Raw genomic sequence first — 16,819 nt, 5'->3', positions numbered from 1 at the left:
TACAATTTACATTTTGGTTGTTTTGTCAAAGGAGCAGATTTAATATGTTTTTTATTTCATTGCTTCAATGCATAGGATCCCAAAATTGAATTGACTCAGTTGGTTAGAGCAGAGTGTTAATAATGTGAAGATCGCGAGTTTGAATCCCCATGGGTCAAAAAATATCATTTTAATGACTTATTTTCCGCAGAATTTTGTTCCAAATTTCCATAAATAAATAACCTAAACTCATTGTAAGATTCTGAGCTACAGTTTTGTATTTAAAATCAGGGAGTAGGAAACTATTTCAAGGATATCGTTTTCAATTTGTTACCTTTTTATGCATTGCTTTATGGTACAGCATCTAGAGATGGAGGCTCATTAGCTCAGTTGATAAGAGCGTCATTCTAATGACACAAAGGTCATGGGATAAATCCTCCCATGGGTCAGAAAATGTAGCTTTTGATTGACTAATTTTCCTCAGCTGAATTCTGATCCAAATTTCCATGAATACAGGCGACTCTTGATAACTCAAAACCTTATAACTGGAATATTCCTTTATTTCAAAGTTTTCATTCGTCTCAAAAATATTTTAAGTTTTCAAGAGAGAGAGAGTTTCAGAGAGTATAAATTGTGTGTCTCTATATCTCGAATGTACTTTTAAGTTGAAGCCTTTACAAAAGTTTTCTTTTCATTTCATGCATTAAAAGTGAAGCAAAAATAAGGAAAAATGTTTTTTTTTTCCTTTAACACATTGCTTTGCTTATCATTTTGTATTAGGGGATCGTTTATTTACAATAGTTCTCCTCAATGCTCATAGTGTTGCAAGATGTGATCGTTTTGAAATCTTTGAAAATGTAGCCTGCCTGGGGGGAAATGAAAGATCTTGAATATCCAGGAAAATGTAACTACGTGTGAGTCATAGTTCCTCGTAGCGATTGTGTCAGGAGTGGTTACGGGATTTCATTTTTGGGGGGAGGGGGGAGGGGGGTCATGGCCAGGGGTGAAAGTGGACTCAAGTAACATTTTCTGCAAACAGTCTGAAAGTTTCTGAAACTATGAGGAAGCTCAACCCCCCCCCCCCTAAAAAAATTCAAATTTGCATACAAAAAGCATAGAAACAACAATTTTTAAAGTTATTTTCAAAAAATAATTTTTTATTTGTGGAATGTGTTGTCAGCTTCAAAGTTTTGGAAATGGCAACCCAAGATTTTCGAAAATTTAGGATCACAAACACCTCTTGGTTATGCTTAAAAATGTAGTTTCACGTACAGAAATTTTCTTGAACTTAGCAAGGACGTAGCCAAGGGGTGGGTCCATGGGGTCTGGACCCCCCCCCCCCTTCCCGAAAGACCCCTCTCCTTTTTTCTCAGTTGTTGCATCTCGCATCAACAAAATTTTTCCGAAAGATAATGATTTTATAAAACGCAGCAATCTCTCCCCTTAAATATTCCCAGTAATCGGCAATTTTCTCAGCGCTTGAGTCAATTCAGAACACGAGAACCTCGTGCAACAACTGCAGGTTCCCAATTTTCGTCTGCTTTTGCTGTGTCACCTACTCCGTCCAAAACGGGGGAAATGTCCCTTTCGACTTTCAAACCAGCTGGGTCCTGTGACCTTGAAATTCAGCCCCTCTCCTTGATCCATCAAATTGCCATTGGCAAAGTAAAAACAAGCATTTATTGCCACTTTTGCCGTATCCCACAGTCTCATTGGCGTGGTTTTCTTTATTTCTTTCTCTTTTCTTTTTGGATTTTCGTGGATTTCGTAGACGCATGTTGTACGAAAGACAGCAAGAGTGAGGTGCGTTCCTGGTGAATCAGTAATTGAATTCCGATTCTTTTCTGTTTTAACATGCAGTTTTTATCTACGTCATACTTATAGGAAACATATCTTGAACAAAAAATGTATGCAAAAGAAAATTAAGTTTACCCGAACTAGGTAAGTCGCAGTGCTCCCTTTTAAAGTTTTCTTGATAATACGAGCAATTTTACGTGTTAATGTGTTTTTCCATTTAAAAACTAATTTTAGATTCTAAGCCAGCAGCGAAAAAAGAAATTCTACACATTTCGTGTGTTTGAGGATGAGAAAAATAATTATTGATTTTTTTTTTCATTTTAACTCTATATTTTTGGCATGGTTCATTTCAGATTCATTTTATATTTTGATAAAAATTTTATTTGAACTTTTAGATTACTTTTAACATCTCTCTCCTTTCTGAGTAACAAATTACGTAGATTTTTTACTGATGTTTCCTCCCTCCCCCCCAATATTTAAGCATGATCCTGGAACATATTAAATGCCCCAAAAAAATTTCGTGTTTGAAGGTAAAATAAATAAAATAAATGAATAAATAAAACTTGAAGTTGGTGTAACAAACTTTTTATGGTATCAAAATTTTATAGAAAAATTAAATTGAAAATTACTTGAATATTTTACTGTAATCAGTTTATGAAATTACAAGTTCGGCCATATTAACGCATGTAATAAGTAATTTATTAGAAATTATTACTTTTAAATCTTACTGAATTGTGATTCTATGATCCCAAAAGAAAAACAGTTAGTTTTTAATTGACGAAAAAAAATCTTATTCGATGTTTTTCCATAAAACATATTTGTATTTGCATCATTGGAATACATTTTCTGATTGTTATTCACTGGCTTTGTACTAAGGAGTTATTTAATTAGCATCTATGCATCCATCTTTAGTAAATTGTGAAGGTAGCATTAAACGTAACAAAAAACAGGCATGTGCATTTAACTATAAATTACTAGGTGAAAATTACCGCTATTTACTGCGTTACAAGCAGGGCTGCGGAGTCGGAAGGAAAATGGCCGACTCCGACCCCGACTCCGACTCCTGGATTTTGAAACGCCCGACTCCGACTCCGACTCCGGATGTTTTTGATATTTTTAATTGTATTTTTTCAACTCCCTCTCTCCCTTCAGGGGAAGGGGGAAAACCTCTAAACAGAGATTGAAATATCATTTCTTTTCTAAGAAAATTTCGCATTTTGTTTTTTATTGTAAACCCAAGACGCATACAACGTTATAAATTCAATTTAAAAATCAAATTTTCCAACAGTTACGAGTTAAGAAGTGAGATGACTTAAAAATCCCTTTTAAAAAATTTGAAAAGGATTATCTGCAATTTGCCCCCCTTTAATGTTTAACAAATAGATATTGATCAAATCGTGTGCTTTCAATTTTTGAAAGCTGTAACTTGAGAGAAAAAAAGCTTTTTTTTTTTATAAATCCAAGTTCTTGAGAGGGGGTGGTTTTCCCTGGGTAACACCCATCAGGTAGATGACACCCAAAGTTAATTTCAGAGTTTATAAGTACTTTAATTCTGAAAATTTTCGCGAATATATTTTAAATTATATTTCATCAATCAAATTTCAACGAAAATAGGGCACATATACATCAGGAGCTAATTTTACACAAAATGCGGCCGCTATACAAATTTGTACGAATAGCTTTTACTATACCTATATTTCTTCTTCGCTAAATTTTTAATTTAAATTTTATTGTCTGCTTTAGAATTAACCTTAATATTAAGATTTTAAGATTAGCTGCAATTATTGAGTGTTGCAATCAAGAAATCATTTACACTTATTTTGTTCCATACTTTTTAGTGAGAACCAAGCTAATAGAAATAGTCTTAATAAATAAAAAAACATTAGATTATTTTTCATTGGATCTTTTGGATTCGTGCTTTCGCGCCAGAACGTTTTTGAATTTGTCGATCACCCTTAAACATTTCAACCTTAGCTACGGGCCTCGACTTATTAATTTGTTACATTTCTTTCGCTATTTTATAACTGAGATCGAACAAAACACTATATTTCTATTTTTATCTGAAAGTGATTACTTGAAAATGTTGGGCAACAAAACCGTTTGCTGACAGTCGCTATTAGTTAAGTTAAAAAGCAAGCAAACTAGAGGACGGCTACAGTAAGTTCGGTAAGCATTCAGGCTAGCTGATTGTCATAATGGCAGTTATTTTCTCATTAGTATCTTTTTATATATGTAACTGAACCAATTGTTAGTCAGTTTTTAAAAAATGCAAGGAGAGTCAGTGAAAAGGAAAGAAAAAAAGGAACCCGGAGTCGGAGTCGGCAAGTTTTCTAACAACTCCGACTCCGACTCCTTTACCCCAAAATCAGTCCGACTCCGACTCTTCGACTCCGACTCCGACTCCGACTCCACAGCCCTGGTTACAAGCAAAGAAACAAAAAAGGTGAATACGAGGTAAATGTTTTTGAGCTTTTCTTTTATATATTGCCTTTTTTTTTAAAACACTTATTTTCTTCAAGCTAAAGATATTTACTATTTCTTGCAATAGAGTGTTTTGCTAACATCGTATTAAAGAAAAAAAATCATTACCTGCGTCGTAAAATATGATATGTATTGTTGTTAAAATTAACAACATGTTGTTAAAATAAAATTACACAGATGCTTAATTTAATTCATTAGGTATACATTCCATTAATCGGCATGTAAAAGATCCCTTAGGTCGTTTGACTGTGAATACTCTTGACAAAATTAAATTCCTTTTGCAGTTTCGCATCGAAGAGAGCTCAGGTGTCTCCATCTGGTGGAAACTAGGCATCAAATTTTCCTGTGACATTCACATCCGCGCCTTAATGATGGCATATGAATGACTGGATGCCATATCGTTGGTTCGCACTTGTTCTGCAAAAGGCTAAAGCCTCTAACATAGCCTCGTTAGAAAGAAAAAAAACGGCAATACGCCTTTTCCGATATTTAAAATGTTTTCGAACAGCTTTCACCTTTTGAGGAATAGCGACTTCACTTGAGAACACCATTTATTTCTTGCTTCTCTTTTTTTTTCAGCTAACTGAAATCACTGTGTCAGTTGGCTGAAGAAAGAAAAAAAATATATATATATATAAAAAATGGTTGCAACAAGGGAAACCTCCATCCCTCAAAGAGTTAATAGTTTGTTCAAGCTTTTAATTGATGATTAGGAATGATAAATAGAAAACGGATAAGATTGGAAATATCATTCTAATTCGTGTTATCAAAAGAATATTATAAATGTAAATAAGTAAAAACTAATTCAAGCTTTTTAAATGAAACCTTGTTAATATTTTCGTTGAGAGAGTAGTGGGATTTTGCCTGAAATGTTGTTCAAATCGGACAGGGTTACGTTACGTAACATTCATATAGTTATACATTCGACTCCATAGATATAGATTTATTTATCCTCATATAAATAATGCCGATGATCGAGTAACCCGCGTGTTTCAACAATGAATTCGCACCACATTTTATTAAATTATCGCATGCATTTTCCAAGTAATTTCTAGAACAGTTTTCGTTTTTCTTTTATTGTGCCCTTTTTATTAATAGAAAATATATTACTTATTTTCAGGAGGATTGAGGTTCCCCCATATTTGGAAACTTTGTATGTGATAACTTTCAGTTTAATGTTAATTTACAAACTGACAATAATTAATTTACCACTTAACATAAACTTTTTTTTAACTAATTTTAACTAATGACTCTATTAATTTCAATTATTTAATTTTAGTTAATTATCATATTTTAATGATCAGTTTTAATTGGATTTATCTTAGTCTTGTGCAATTATCAGCTACTAATTCTGTTTTTGCATACCTCTTCTTTTGAAGTTCGTGCAACCTTGGACCCCCCCCCCCCCTTAACAAAGTTTTAGCTACGTGCCTGAACTTAGGTTAGATTTAATTAAAATAATAATAATCAAAATTAATTACTTGGTTTGACTATTGGGATTCATCTAGTAAAAGCCTTGAAGGAATAGTATATTTCCTATTACAGTCTCTGCTCTTTTTTTATATTTTAGGTACTGATATCTCCGTAAAGAAGGTTCATTTCATTAATATATTTGATTATGACACATCCATCTTGTACGCAGAAATATACTATTAAAACTTCACTTAGAAATGTGGCGAAAACCTAATTAAAATTAATATTTTATGAATGTCATTTGGAGATTTAGAAATACTCACTGACTGATTCTTTTCCGTTGTAGAGAAATCAGTGGTGGATGAAATGCCACAAAAAAGGAACTCGAAAAGAATTTATTTTCTCTTATAATTTCGTTCAGGTTTTTTTTTTTTCAATCAGTCATTTACTATTCAAAGGTAATGAACCTTATAACAATTACAAAATATTGTAGCAGATTGGGGGGGGGGGGGGAAGGATCGCAACCTCATGACCCATCCCCCTCCTTGTATCCACCCCCTTCGTGTAATGCCCCCCAAGAAATTAATTAAAAACAATTTACTTTTTCTTATGGTTTCGATCAAGTTATTAATTTTTTCAAGCTACATTCAAATACTGTTGCAGGTTTTGGAAGGGGGGGGGGGCATGACACTCCTGACCCCCATCCTCTTGTATCTGCCACTGGATTGTGTAAGTAGTTCGATGAGAGTCTGCTTGTACAGGTTGTAATGAAGATAATGATGAAGAATCTTACTACTTCCAACTAATTAGCAAGTATCAGAGATTGCAAACATTTCACTTGCAGTACCTGGAAAATTCTGAAAACATGGATTGATCGAATTGTGGTTATAAACTTAATGATGTTTCAAGATATGATTCAAAATTTATACGCTATCAAAAACTTCTTTATGCGAAGTATCTTAATAAAGTTTATATTCTGTAAAGGTATTGTTATGCAGTACTAATAATTAATTTTATCCAAACTATAAGTGTTACAGTCTTTTTATTATGTACTATTTCTGGAAAAAAAAAAGATTATTTTTATGAAAACTTGAAGGTTTTGGGGACTTTGAGTTATCGAGAGTTGACTGTATATAATCTTAACTCATTCAGGGGTAAGATTTTGAATAACAATTGTGCTGTTGCATTAAAAACAGAAAAGAAAGCAATTATTTTAGCATGATAAACTGTAGCATTATATATTTCTTAAAGGTGTCTTTTGTGACTGGATCATAACTTATTTAATATTTCATCAAACTTCATTAGTAACACAAAATTTTAAAGATTTTTTTCACCACTATGAGCAAAATATAGTCACATTTTGGTTGTTATTCAAAACGTTACACTTAAAAAAAAAAGTAAAAATTCTGCCAGAAGTAAAGTAATTCTGCCTGAAATGAAGCAGATTAGTTATTACTAGTGAATTATTTTTTAGAAGAATTCTTTTATTTAAAAATAAAAACTTTTTAAAATGAATTTTGTTTAGTTAGTTAGCTCTTTCTATGTGAACATATTATATATGCACCTTAAATGCCTTACTAGCTCTTGATATTTTTCTAGGCCTGCTGGCATGCAACAGATACCATCCAATCAAAGTGAATTACCACCTCAAGCAGACAATGCTCCAGTGTGCTTTATGACTCTGTTTAGAAATAGCGAGACTGAACAGATGACAATATTAGATGCTGAAAGGCTATCTCATGGTGTAAATAATGTTCTTAAAGCTGTAATTCCTCGACTGGATGACTTTCATAATCTGCTTCTGAATCCTCCTTTGGTAAGTTTGCTTTTATGTATTACTTGCTAGTGCTGTACCAATTTACCCTTTAGTGACAGGGATGGGGAGATTTTTAGGCATTAGTATATAAATTACCAGACATGTCAACCCTCCTGGTGCAGATGGGACGGCTCTGCTCACCAGTCTTCCTAACAACCTGATTTTCCATGCATTCCCACTTTTTTATAGTTTTAAACAATTTTCCTGATTTTAAAATATGTCATGTGAATCGTCCTGCGTCAAATCACGCAAATTAAACAGTCAACTCTGCTGTCATGTCTCAGATTTTATCCATTTTTTTTTTTTTACAAATCAATGTCTATGATAAAGGCTCAAATTAATTTTTTTGTAGATCTTTTAAATAATTAAGTTTTGCAGGATTTTTTCAAAAATCTGATTTTGATCACTTTTTGGAGTTGCCTTTTTTGTATGAATTTAGAAAAATCTCCTAAATTTCTTAATTTTTCATCCAATTTAGCTGATTTAGGTATCCGTTTCAAGCTAGCACTTTTTTTTTAGTGTAATCAACAGAAAATACCTTGTGAGTAGCAGATCTGCCAACTCTCCCGTTTTTTTTCCTGGTTTTTCGTTTAAGTATCAATTTCTACCATTTTTTTTCAGATTTTTTATTTTATTATTTTGCTGTAATTTATTGAGATTTTCATTTGTAATAGTAAAATCGTTTGTCTAATTCTTATTAAAGGGCACTGCCATAGTTTCTTGACCTTTCCAAGACCCGATGGCACCACTGTTCTGTACAGTATATCGTATGCATGTGGAAAAAAGGGTTAGGTAATTTCAGTGCATTGTAGGTGATTGGGCAGCAATCTTTTTAGCATCTCTTGATTTCAGTCCTCTCTTTCTCCCCTAAAAATTGCTTTTGAAGTCGAAGCTCTGTATTCTACTTGAAATATACTACTGTAGAAAACTCTTTGATAACTTTTTTTTCTGGTAGCTATACTTTATTTTACAACTTGTATTATATTTTTTTAGTTTTTATTCTTCTTTTGCAAAGTTAATTTGCAAATTAAATATGATAGAAATGGAAAAGTATCATGTTCTGTCTATTGTATCTGTCTGTTTCCAGAACAAGGTATTTTTCTGTACTACAGACAATATTTCAAACTCAGTTTTTATCCTTATCTGTAAGAACACCACCAAAAAAAAAAAAAAAAAACCTCTTTGATGGGAAAAGGGGCTTGAGCTACTGCACATTAGGGTATATCATGCATCAGTAAAAAAAAAATTTTTTTAATGCAGAAACCAGTTTAGACGGGTCAAAAAATCCACTTTTTTTTTGTCATAAAATGTTAGTAAAGCTATTCAAAAATATTTTGACAAACTTTTGGTGAAAAATTTTACTCAATTTTGATGCTATGAGCACTTATAGTGACTGTGAAGATTCGAAAACTTTCACATCATTTTTTTCAAACGCATTATTTTTTAAACAACTTTTTCTCAACTGGTTGACATTCTAGCTCAAAGAGTTTTTTACCAATAATTCTGAAAATTTGTGTGAATATTCTTTATTCAATTATACACTATATGAACCTAACTCTTTGATAATATCTATATAAATAAAACATAGAATATGTTTGGCAGGGAGGTACTTGGGCACCCGAGAATGAACGTAGGAGTGTTTTTAAACACCAAAAAAGAACCGAACGGTTTGAATTTTAATTTTAGGACCCAAAAATGGCATTAAATGACTCTTTCTACCCGAAGTAATTATCCAATCAGTTTCATTTAAATGCCATTCGGAAGTCCGTGAAAAATACCCATACAGTACATTCACTTCCTTTAAATTAAAAAGAGAAAAGGCTGTAAAAACACCGGGAAAAAAATTAAAAAGCACTTTTAAGCCTAATGGAACTCTATTTCTATATCGGAAAACTATCGTTTGCACGATCTCAATTTAAATTAGCGTTCAGAAGGTTGCCACTTTTTTTCCTCGGCTGTGACTAAATAAAATTTTGTTTTTGTTTTGAGGTAAAAATTTCCCCTTTTGATTATTATTTGGCGATTTATCTTCTTTTTTTTGGATTTTAGTTGTATTTATGAAGGGTTGCGTTTAATTTATTCGGGAATTTTTTTATTTGTTGTTTTCGTTCTTTGAGAAAAGGGTTGCTTCAAAATCAAACAGTGATGAATTGTCAACAGTATAAAGAACAAAATAATGATATTTAATGAATTTCAAATATGATACAAAAAATAATAATACAGAATAAAAGATTTTATAACGAATAATTTAAGATGCTAAATGCTTGATTATTAGCTGTACCTTTCACCCGGTCGGTATGTCTTTTTGAAGTAACATGCTTGCGGCAATCATCATGATCACCATGTTAAACTGAAAAATCGCTAATGCAAATAGTACATCTTGTGTAACTATTAATTGGAATGGCCAAGTGCTTTTATATTCTTCACAATATTTTTGGCAGTGTTTCCGGGAGCGAAGAACCCATAAACTGCACGAAAACTAAACCGGTAGCACACGTGTAGAAGTTTGATTTTCTGAACTTACCGGTTTAAGTTTCATGCAGTTTATAATTTTTTCTTTTCTTTTCTTTTTTTTTTGCTTTCGTGGGATTATAAATTAAAAAAAACCAGAAAATCATAATTTTTGGACTTGCTTACCCAGCGTTGTAGTTTGAAGCTGTAATTCGTAGAAACTATGATTTTTTCATAGCAGTTGGCAGCTCTGGGTTTACCGATTGGGAAACAAGCTTCAAAGTTTGAAAAAAAAAAAAAAAATAAATAAAATAAAAAAAATAAAAAGAGTCACTTTCCAATTTTTTTAAAAAAATTCAAATGCTTAAAATTCTTGTTCTGATACCATTCGGATGCTTCCTTTTAACATTCTTTTCACATGTCTTTATGATTAACCTACATTCCTTTACAGTTACAAAAAGAACTACATTTTTGTGAAGTTAACAAAAATCTATTTCTTTAAATCATTTTTATACATTGCAATATTTCTCTTTTTTTAGCACAGTAATATTCTTTTTCGCAATAAATGTGCACTATGCATCTCTTTCTTGGAAATGTAAATATATTTTATTGCATTAACAACGAAGAACCCACCACAAGGAGATGGCTGCACTTCATGTTCCACTCTGCCCTTACTGTCCACCCAACCAAGAAGGATAGTCATTACAGGACTTACATTTATAAGTAATAAACTTGTTCTTACAAATCCATCTCATGTGTCTACCTGATCTTTTGCCTCGTATGACTTACTCTAATTCCACTCCTTTACATTTTGACTGTCATCCACTGCTGTGACCAATAGGGTATGAAATTAAAATAAAGGTTTTATTTTAGTTTTGGAAGGTTCAGTTTCAAATGCATTTACCAATTTTGAGTAGTGGCGTACCTATGGGATCTTGCGCCCCTTCCCTCCTATTTTATAGAAATTAAATACACTGGTGAACAAAATTAAGAGATGGAAGACATTTTCGTGCATTTCTTGGAAAATATCACATAAAACCTGGATAGTTGGTTGCCATATAATGGTATGATGGCGCTGAGATGCGTCTATGTATTCTTGTGGGAGTTGCTAAGGCAGCAGGAGGTATAAAAGTCTAAAGCCAGCTGCTCAGCTCATTCCACTCTATGACAGAGTGGAATGTGTTTCTTGAATAATCTTGTTGTTTTTTGTTGATTTTTAGGTGAAATGAGTGACCATCATCGTTTAGGCAAAGGTATGAGGTGGAGAATTGTGGGTAGACATGAGGCAGGACAGTCCCAAGCTCAGGTTGCTAGAAAATTGGGTGTAACTCTAAGTGTTGTTTCGAATTTGTGGAGTCGGTTAAAAAACAGTGGGATAGTGTCCAGAAGACCAGGACAAGGTCCTCCGAGAGCAACAACGTCCAATGAAGACCAGTATTTGTTACTTACCGCCAAGCGCAAGGTGACGTCTACAGCGACACAACTGTCTAGAGACCTTGCTGCTGGCACAGGAACATTGAAGACAGTTGCCAGGAGGCTCAGTGAAAGAGGGTTGTATGCCAGGAAGCCCGCCATTTGCATCCCACTCAATCCCTCGCACAAAAGAGAGCATGTACAATGGTGCAGATATCACCAAAACTGGATGCAGCTCCAATGGGCTAATGTTCTTTTCACAGAGGAGTCTAAATTCAGTCTACAACCTGATTCTTGGCAAATATTCATATGGAGGGAACCTGGGACTCGATACCATCTCAGTAACATCATGGAAAGGGACCATTATGCTGGTGGAGGAGTGATGGTTTGGGCCGGGATCACGCAAGATACCCGCACACCACTCCATGTATTTGACACTGGTTCCATGAATGCCCAGAGGTACAGGGAGGAGATCCTACAACCCTATGTGCGTTTGTTCAGGGGTGCTGTTGGTCCTGAATTCGTTTTTATGGACGCCAATGCTAGACCACATAGAGCAGTCCTGGTTGAGGAGTATCTGGAAAGCAAAGATATTCATCGAATGGATTGGCCAGCCTGATCTCCTGACGTTAACTCCATTGATCATGCTTGGGATTCTCTTGGGAGAGTTGTGATACGCCAACCTCCACCCAAAACCATTCCGGAGTTAAAAACTGCTCTGGTAAAAGAGTGGGAGAATCTTCCACAAGCACTCCTTAACTCTCTTATTAACAGCGTGTATACTTGTTGTGCATGCTGTCTGTCAGAGATGACCACACACCATACTAGAGGTGGCCACACACCATACAAGCCTCACTTTCATCGCCCTCTTTCATGATGAAGTTCAGTCCTCATTGGACTGTTGGCAATAACTCTTGCCAATGATATTTGAATGAATATGACATTTGAATTTTTGCTTTACACACATTATTGTCACACAATAAGTTACATCTATACCAAATTTCATTTATTTTTGTCCAGTATTTCCAGAGATATTTAGGAAAATACCTTCCATCTCTTAATTTTGTCCACCAGTATAAATCAATAACATTAGCAATCGATTATGAAACAGTAATAGTGTTTCATCCTGATCCAACGGCGGGTTTATTTTTCTTTATTTGATCTAGTGATAGAAATGTTTTTCTTTAAAATACATATTTTAGTGTTATATTTTCATTTTATTCTGTAGAAACCTGCCATTACTTTAACCATTGGACGGTTAGATCCACCTCTTGGTTTGTGTCGTTTAGAAGTTGCTCATTTGCTGACAGCTCTGTTATCTACAAATGACCACAATGTAAATGCTAAACTTGCATCTCTTGACACGATGAAAGTTCTTATAGTATGTATAGCTATTTTTATTATTAATAATTATGTTATATAATTTTCTCATCCAACGCATAGGTATCTATTCTGCTGTTAGTTTATAAATCTCCTTCTGAGAACTTTTTAGTTAATATTAGTTGTGTTTGCTTATATTTTGTTTAAGATCATTAAATCATGGATATCTTTTAGGATATGTTTTTCAAATATTCATGGAATAACTTTTTACACACACAAGTAGAACAAGCAATAGGAAGAATTATTACTAACAACCCAACTGCTGATGAAGAAGGTAATAAAGTTCATCCATTATTAGATCAAGTAAGTAAATGAAATTTTGTCAATGATAAAAAATAAGTGAGATTTTATGATCAATTATAATTAATTTTTAAAGTACCTTCATGGATTAACAAATTGATGTATGTGTATACTATATACAGTAGTACCAATGAAAAAAGGACACACCTATTTAAGGGACAGGTGTTTCTAGTCTTCTCTTTGAATAGGGACCTCCATGTATTTTGCTCTGATTTTGATGCACTCGATTTAATGGACTCATGAAAACAAATTACAGAAAATGTATAAGGTAAAATCACCAGCAGTTGACACCCTTACTAGTAGTTGATACTGCGCTTGTAGTTAACTCTTATAGAGAAACACTGAATTAATAAGATAAACATAGGAACAAAAGGTCAGGTACAGGAATAAGCTAAAAAGTAAAATTGCAGTTTAAACACCATTTAATAATTATGTAATTTTAAAACTATTTTACAATTTTTTTCCCTCTCAGCAAGAGGCCGTATTGACCTGATCCGTAAGGTGTCGGACTTCGTAACCAAAGGATCCTGGATTCGATCCCAGTCAGTCGAAGATTCTCCGCGTTCGTTAATGGTGACTGAGGAACATTGAATATGCTTCTGATCGCAAAGTCCTCCAAGTGAATCAATACCTTTGGGTGTGTTAGATCAGGGATTGCTCAGCTTCTGGACTAGATAAAAAAATCAGCTGTCTTCAGGCCCCCCATCCAACCGGTTAAGCCACAAATAGTGGTTGGTACAGGGGGCCCTAAAGTGTGATGTGATGTTTTTTTTCTCGGCAATTTTTTTAAGATGGCTCAGTGTTATGGATAGTGCATGGACCATAACAAGTTTTGTATAGAAAACTTGAAATCTGAACAGTAATTGTAATTTATATAGATGTTCACTATTAATTACACAACATCAAACTAATACATGTTACAAATTTCAGTAAAGCCTCGATGTAACGAGTTTTCTGTTAACTAAGCCTGTAATTTTACAAGGAAAGATAAGACTTTTTTTTAAAAAAATAACATAAATTCTATTAAATGATGAATTTTCAGTTTGAAAATTAAAATATTTTTTTTGAAATTTGTTTTTTTAATGCGATTTTCAACATTTATTTGGACTTTTTAACAATTTAACTTGGCATTGTAAAATCATTCAATTGACTTTTTAAAACTTAGTACAAATTTTTTTAACTGTAAATCATCACTTTTTGTAAATTCATTTTCATCTTCTAAAAATAATGTATTTTATTTTAACTTATTACATTTAAAAAAATTGCTTCAATTACCCGATACTTCCGACATTCAAGGCACTAGTGCTTCCAATTAGCTTGGATAATAGAGTCTTTACTGTACTTAAAAATAAATTCTGTGAGTTACAAAACTTTGCTAGTATAAAGTTTTAAAATAAATTTTAAAGTTTTGTTTTAAAATTAGAATCATTTTAAACTTTATTTTGTATCTAACATTTCTAGCAGTTAATCTAAAATATTAATAGTTTGTTTGTTATATAATTATACTGAGTTAATGCTCTGCATGCAACAACTTGTATGCCTCCGAATAAGATATACCTCTATTTAATGAAAAAGTGTCTAGTTCCCTTTAGTGCCCTTTATTGAGAGGTTCTGTGTGCAGATATATATAGTGGTGGACAGAAAAGAGTCTATCACTTACAAAAATTCACATTTTAAAGAATTTCTTAAGAAATAAGAGAACAATTGTTCTGTAACTTTTGTCACATATAAGAGGTATGCTTCAGCTGACATTTCTCAATAAATATTAAGGGGGGAAACCAGTTCAGACGGGTCAAAAAATCCACTTTTTTAATGTCATACAACCTTAGCAAAAGTATACGAAAATATGTGACCAAACTTTAAGTGAAAAATTCCGATTACTTCCGATGATTTTACTTATTAATTGGAGATTCAAAAACGTTAGCAACATGTTTTTTTCAAATGCATTTTTCTCAAAACAACATTTTTAAACTGGTGGGCATTTTAGCTCAAAGAGTTATTGAACAATCGTTCTGAAAATTTGTTTGAATATTCTTTATTCAATTGTACTCTACATGAACTGAACTCTGGGATGATATTTTTAATAAAATATTTTTTAATGCAAAAAATGAAAAAGTGGTGGGATAACATACAATCAAACACCTCAAAAACATTCAATTTTCATTTTTTTTGATGACAACCAGGCTCATATTCTTAGGAAATATGTTGTTTACAAGAAAACAAATTGTAATGATCACAGATAAAAATTATGGCTTTGGTAATGCTCACCAGCAACAAGCTCTGATGGTGACCGCCCATGGACAGCACCTTCTAGCTCTTCTATTTCTCATGGAAATGACTTGAAAAAATTACAAGGTGTACTTCAAAAGATAAATAAAATATCCTCTCCAAGTTTAAACAGATTCTGATAATTTCTTTCTTGTTAAAAAAAATCACAAAAAACACTAAAATTTTGGCCTTCTAAACTGGTTTCCCCCCTTAAATCCCCATACATTTAGGGGATCAACAACAATATTAAGAAACTGAGAAAGTTTTTTGATCATCCATCATTCTAAAAATCTGGGAATAAGCTGCAAATTTCAGAAATTAGTTAACTTGCTATGTATAATAATTCAGAGTGGCTACTGATCTGAAAAACTTGGAAATGTCATTGAAAGTTTCTGTACTGGAAATGTTTGGGAAATTGACTTTTGTATGCATTAAACCTGGAATTTAAAAAAGAAAAAAATTATAACGAGTTTCAAAAGATTTGTTTTCTTTTTTTGCAGTTTAGTAAAATTAATTTGGTCAGAAATTCATGCAGCTTGAAATAACTAAAAAAGAAAATATTTGTATTCTTAAACCAGTTCTTCAACCCCACCTTTTGTTTACTAGTAGTTCTCTCACACCACACAATCTTCCCCCGAGGCTGAAACCCTACCAAAGTTGAATGGGTCATACTCTTCCTCCCTCGGACAAGGACTTTCTTTCCTCAACCCAGTTCTCCAACTCACCTTTTATTCACTAGTTTTACGCAGTCCATTCTCCCTTGGGGGTTGAGAAGTTTACACCCCTTAACAATGGTGGTTAGGTTGCTTCTGCAACTACCAATGAAAAACTTTAGTTTTCCCATACCAGTTATAAATAGGCTCTTCAAAGTAAGGGTAAACTAGTTTATAGATTATTGTTCAATTTCAGCATTACTTAGGTGTTCGTGTAGTTCTATATCTCTGTAGATATGTGTTTGTTGAATTATGTTTAAATGCTTTGTAATAATTCCTCTTGAACCAGAGCCAAACTGTAATAATGTTATCAAAGAACAGTATTTGTCCAATGAAATTTCGTTGAATTTGGTGGGTAGGGAGCTCAGCTATTGCACAAAGGGCTTTAGACATTTTGCCACACTTAAAAGTCTTTATTCAAAAAGCAGAGGTTGCAAATGTTAAACCTAGTACAAATATCTATGACACAGTGAAATGGATGTTGAAGTACTCTGAATGCTCTAAAATAGCTTTCTAAAAAATGATTGACTGACCAAGAAACCACAGCATAAAATTCTGAGAAGAGATCGATATGAAGGAATGTTGGAAGCAAAAATTGCACTTTAATAGCAATTGGATGTCAACTTATAGGGGTTTCTGCAAATGCGTCAAGTTACAGAGGTTTTCACCCATTGAAACAGCATTGGGCTTGCCATAACAAAAATTGATGTCGAATTACCGAGGTAGTCAAGTTATCGGCATGTCGAGCTACCAAAGTTTCACTGTACTAGAATTTGAAATAAAAATATTAAAAATTTTTGCTAAAATA

The 16,819-nt window shown here is 33.1% G+C and overlaps 1 protein-coding gene across 1 annotated transcript in view; it reads left to right on the top strand.

The window, feature by feature from the left end:
• The window catches only part of LOC129219299 (serine/threonine-protein phosphatase 6 regulatory subunit 3-like), a 129,909-nt gene that overhangs the window by 40,969 nt on the left and 72,121 nt on the right, over positions 1-16,819 (top strand). Inside the window, exons 10-12 of the mRNA XM_054853641.1 lie at positions 7,270-7,486; positions 12,579-12,731; positions 12,905-13,033. Of these exons, the coding sequence (XP_054709616.1) occupies positions 7,270-7,486; positions 12,579-12,731; positions 12,905-13,033 (499 nt within the window). The remainder of the gene's footprint in view (positions 1-7,269; positions 7,487-12,578; positions 12,732-12,904; positions 13,034-16,819) is intronic.

The sequence above is a fragment of the Uloborus diversus genome, chromosome 3 (genome assembly GCF_026930045.1).
Source record: "Uloborus diversus isolate 005 chromosome 3, Udiv.v.3.1, whole genome shotgun sequence".
In the NCBI taxonomy this organism is placed as follows: Eukaryota; Metazoa; Arthropoda; class Arachnida; order Araneae; family Uloboridae; genus Uloborus; species Uloborus diversus.
Note: the sequence above shows the minus strand (reverse complement) of the source record. Positions and strands in the feature narration are given on the sequence as shown.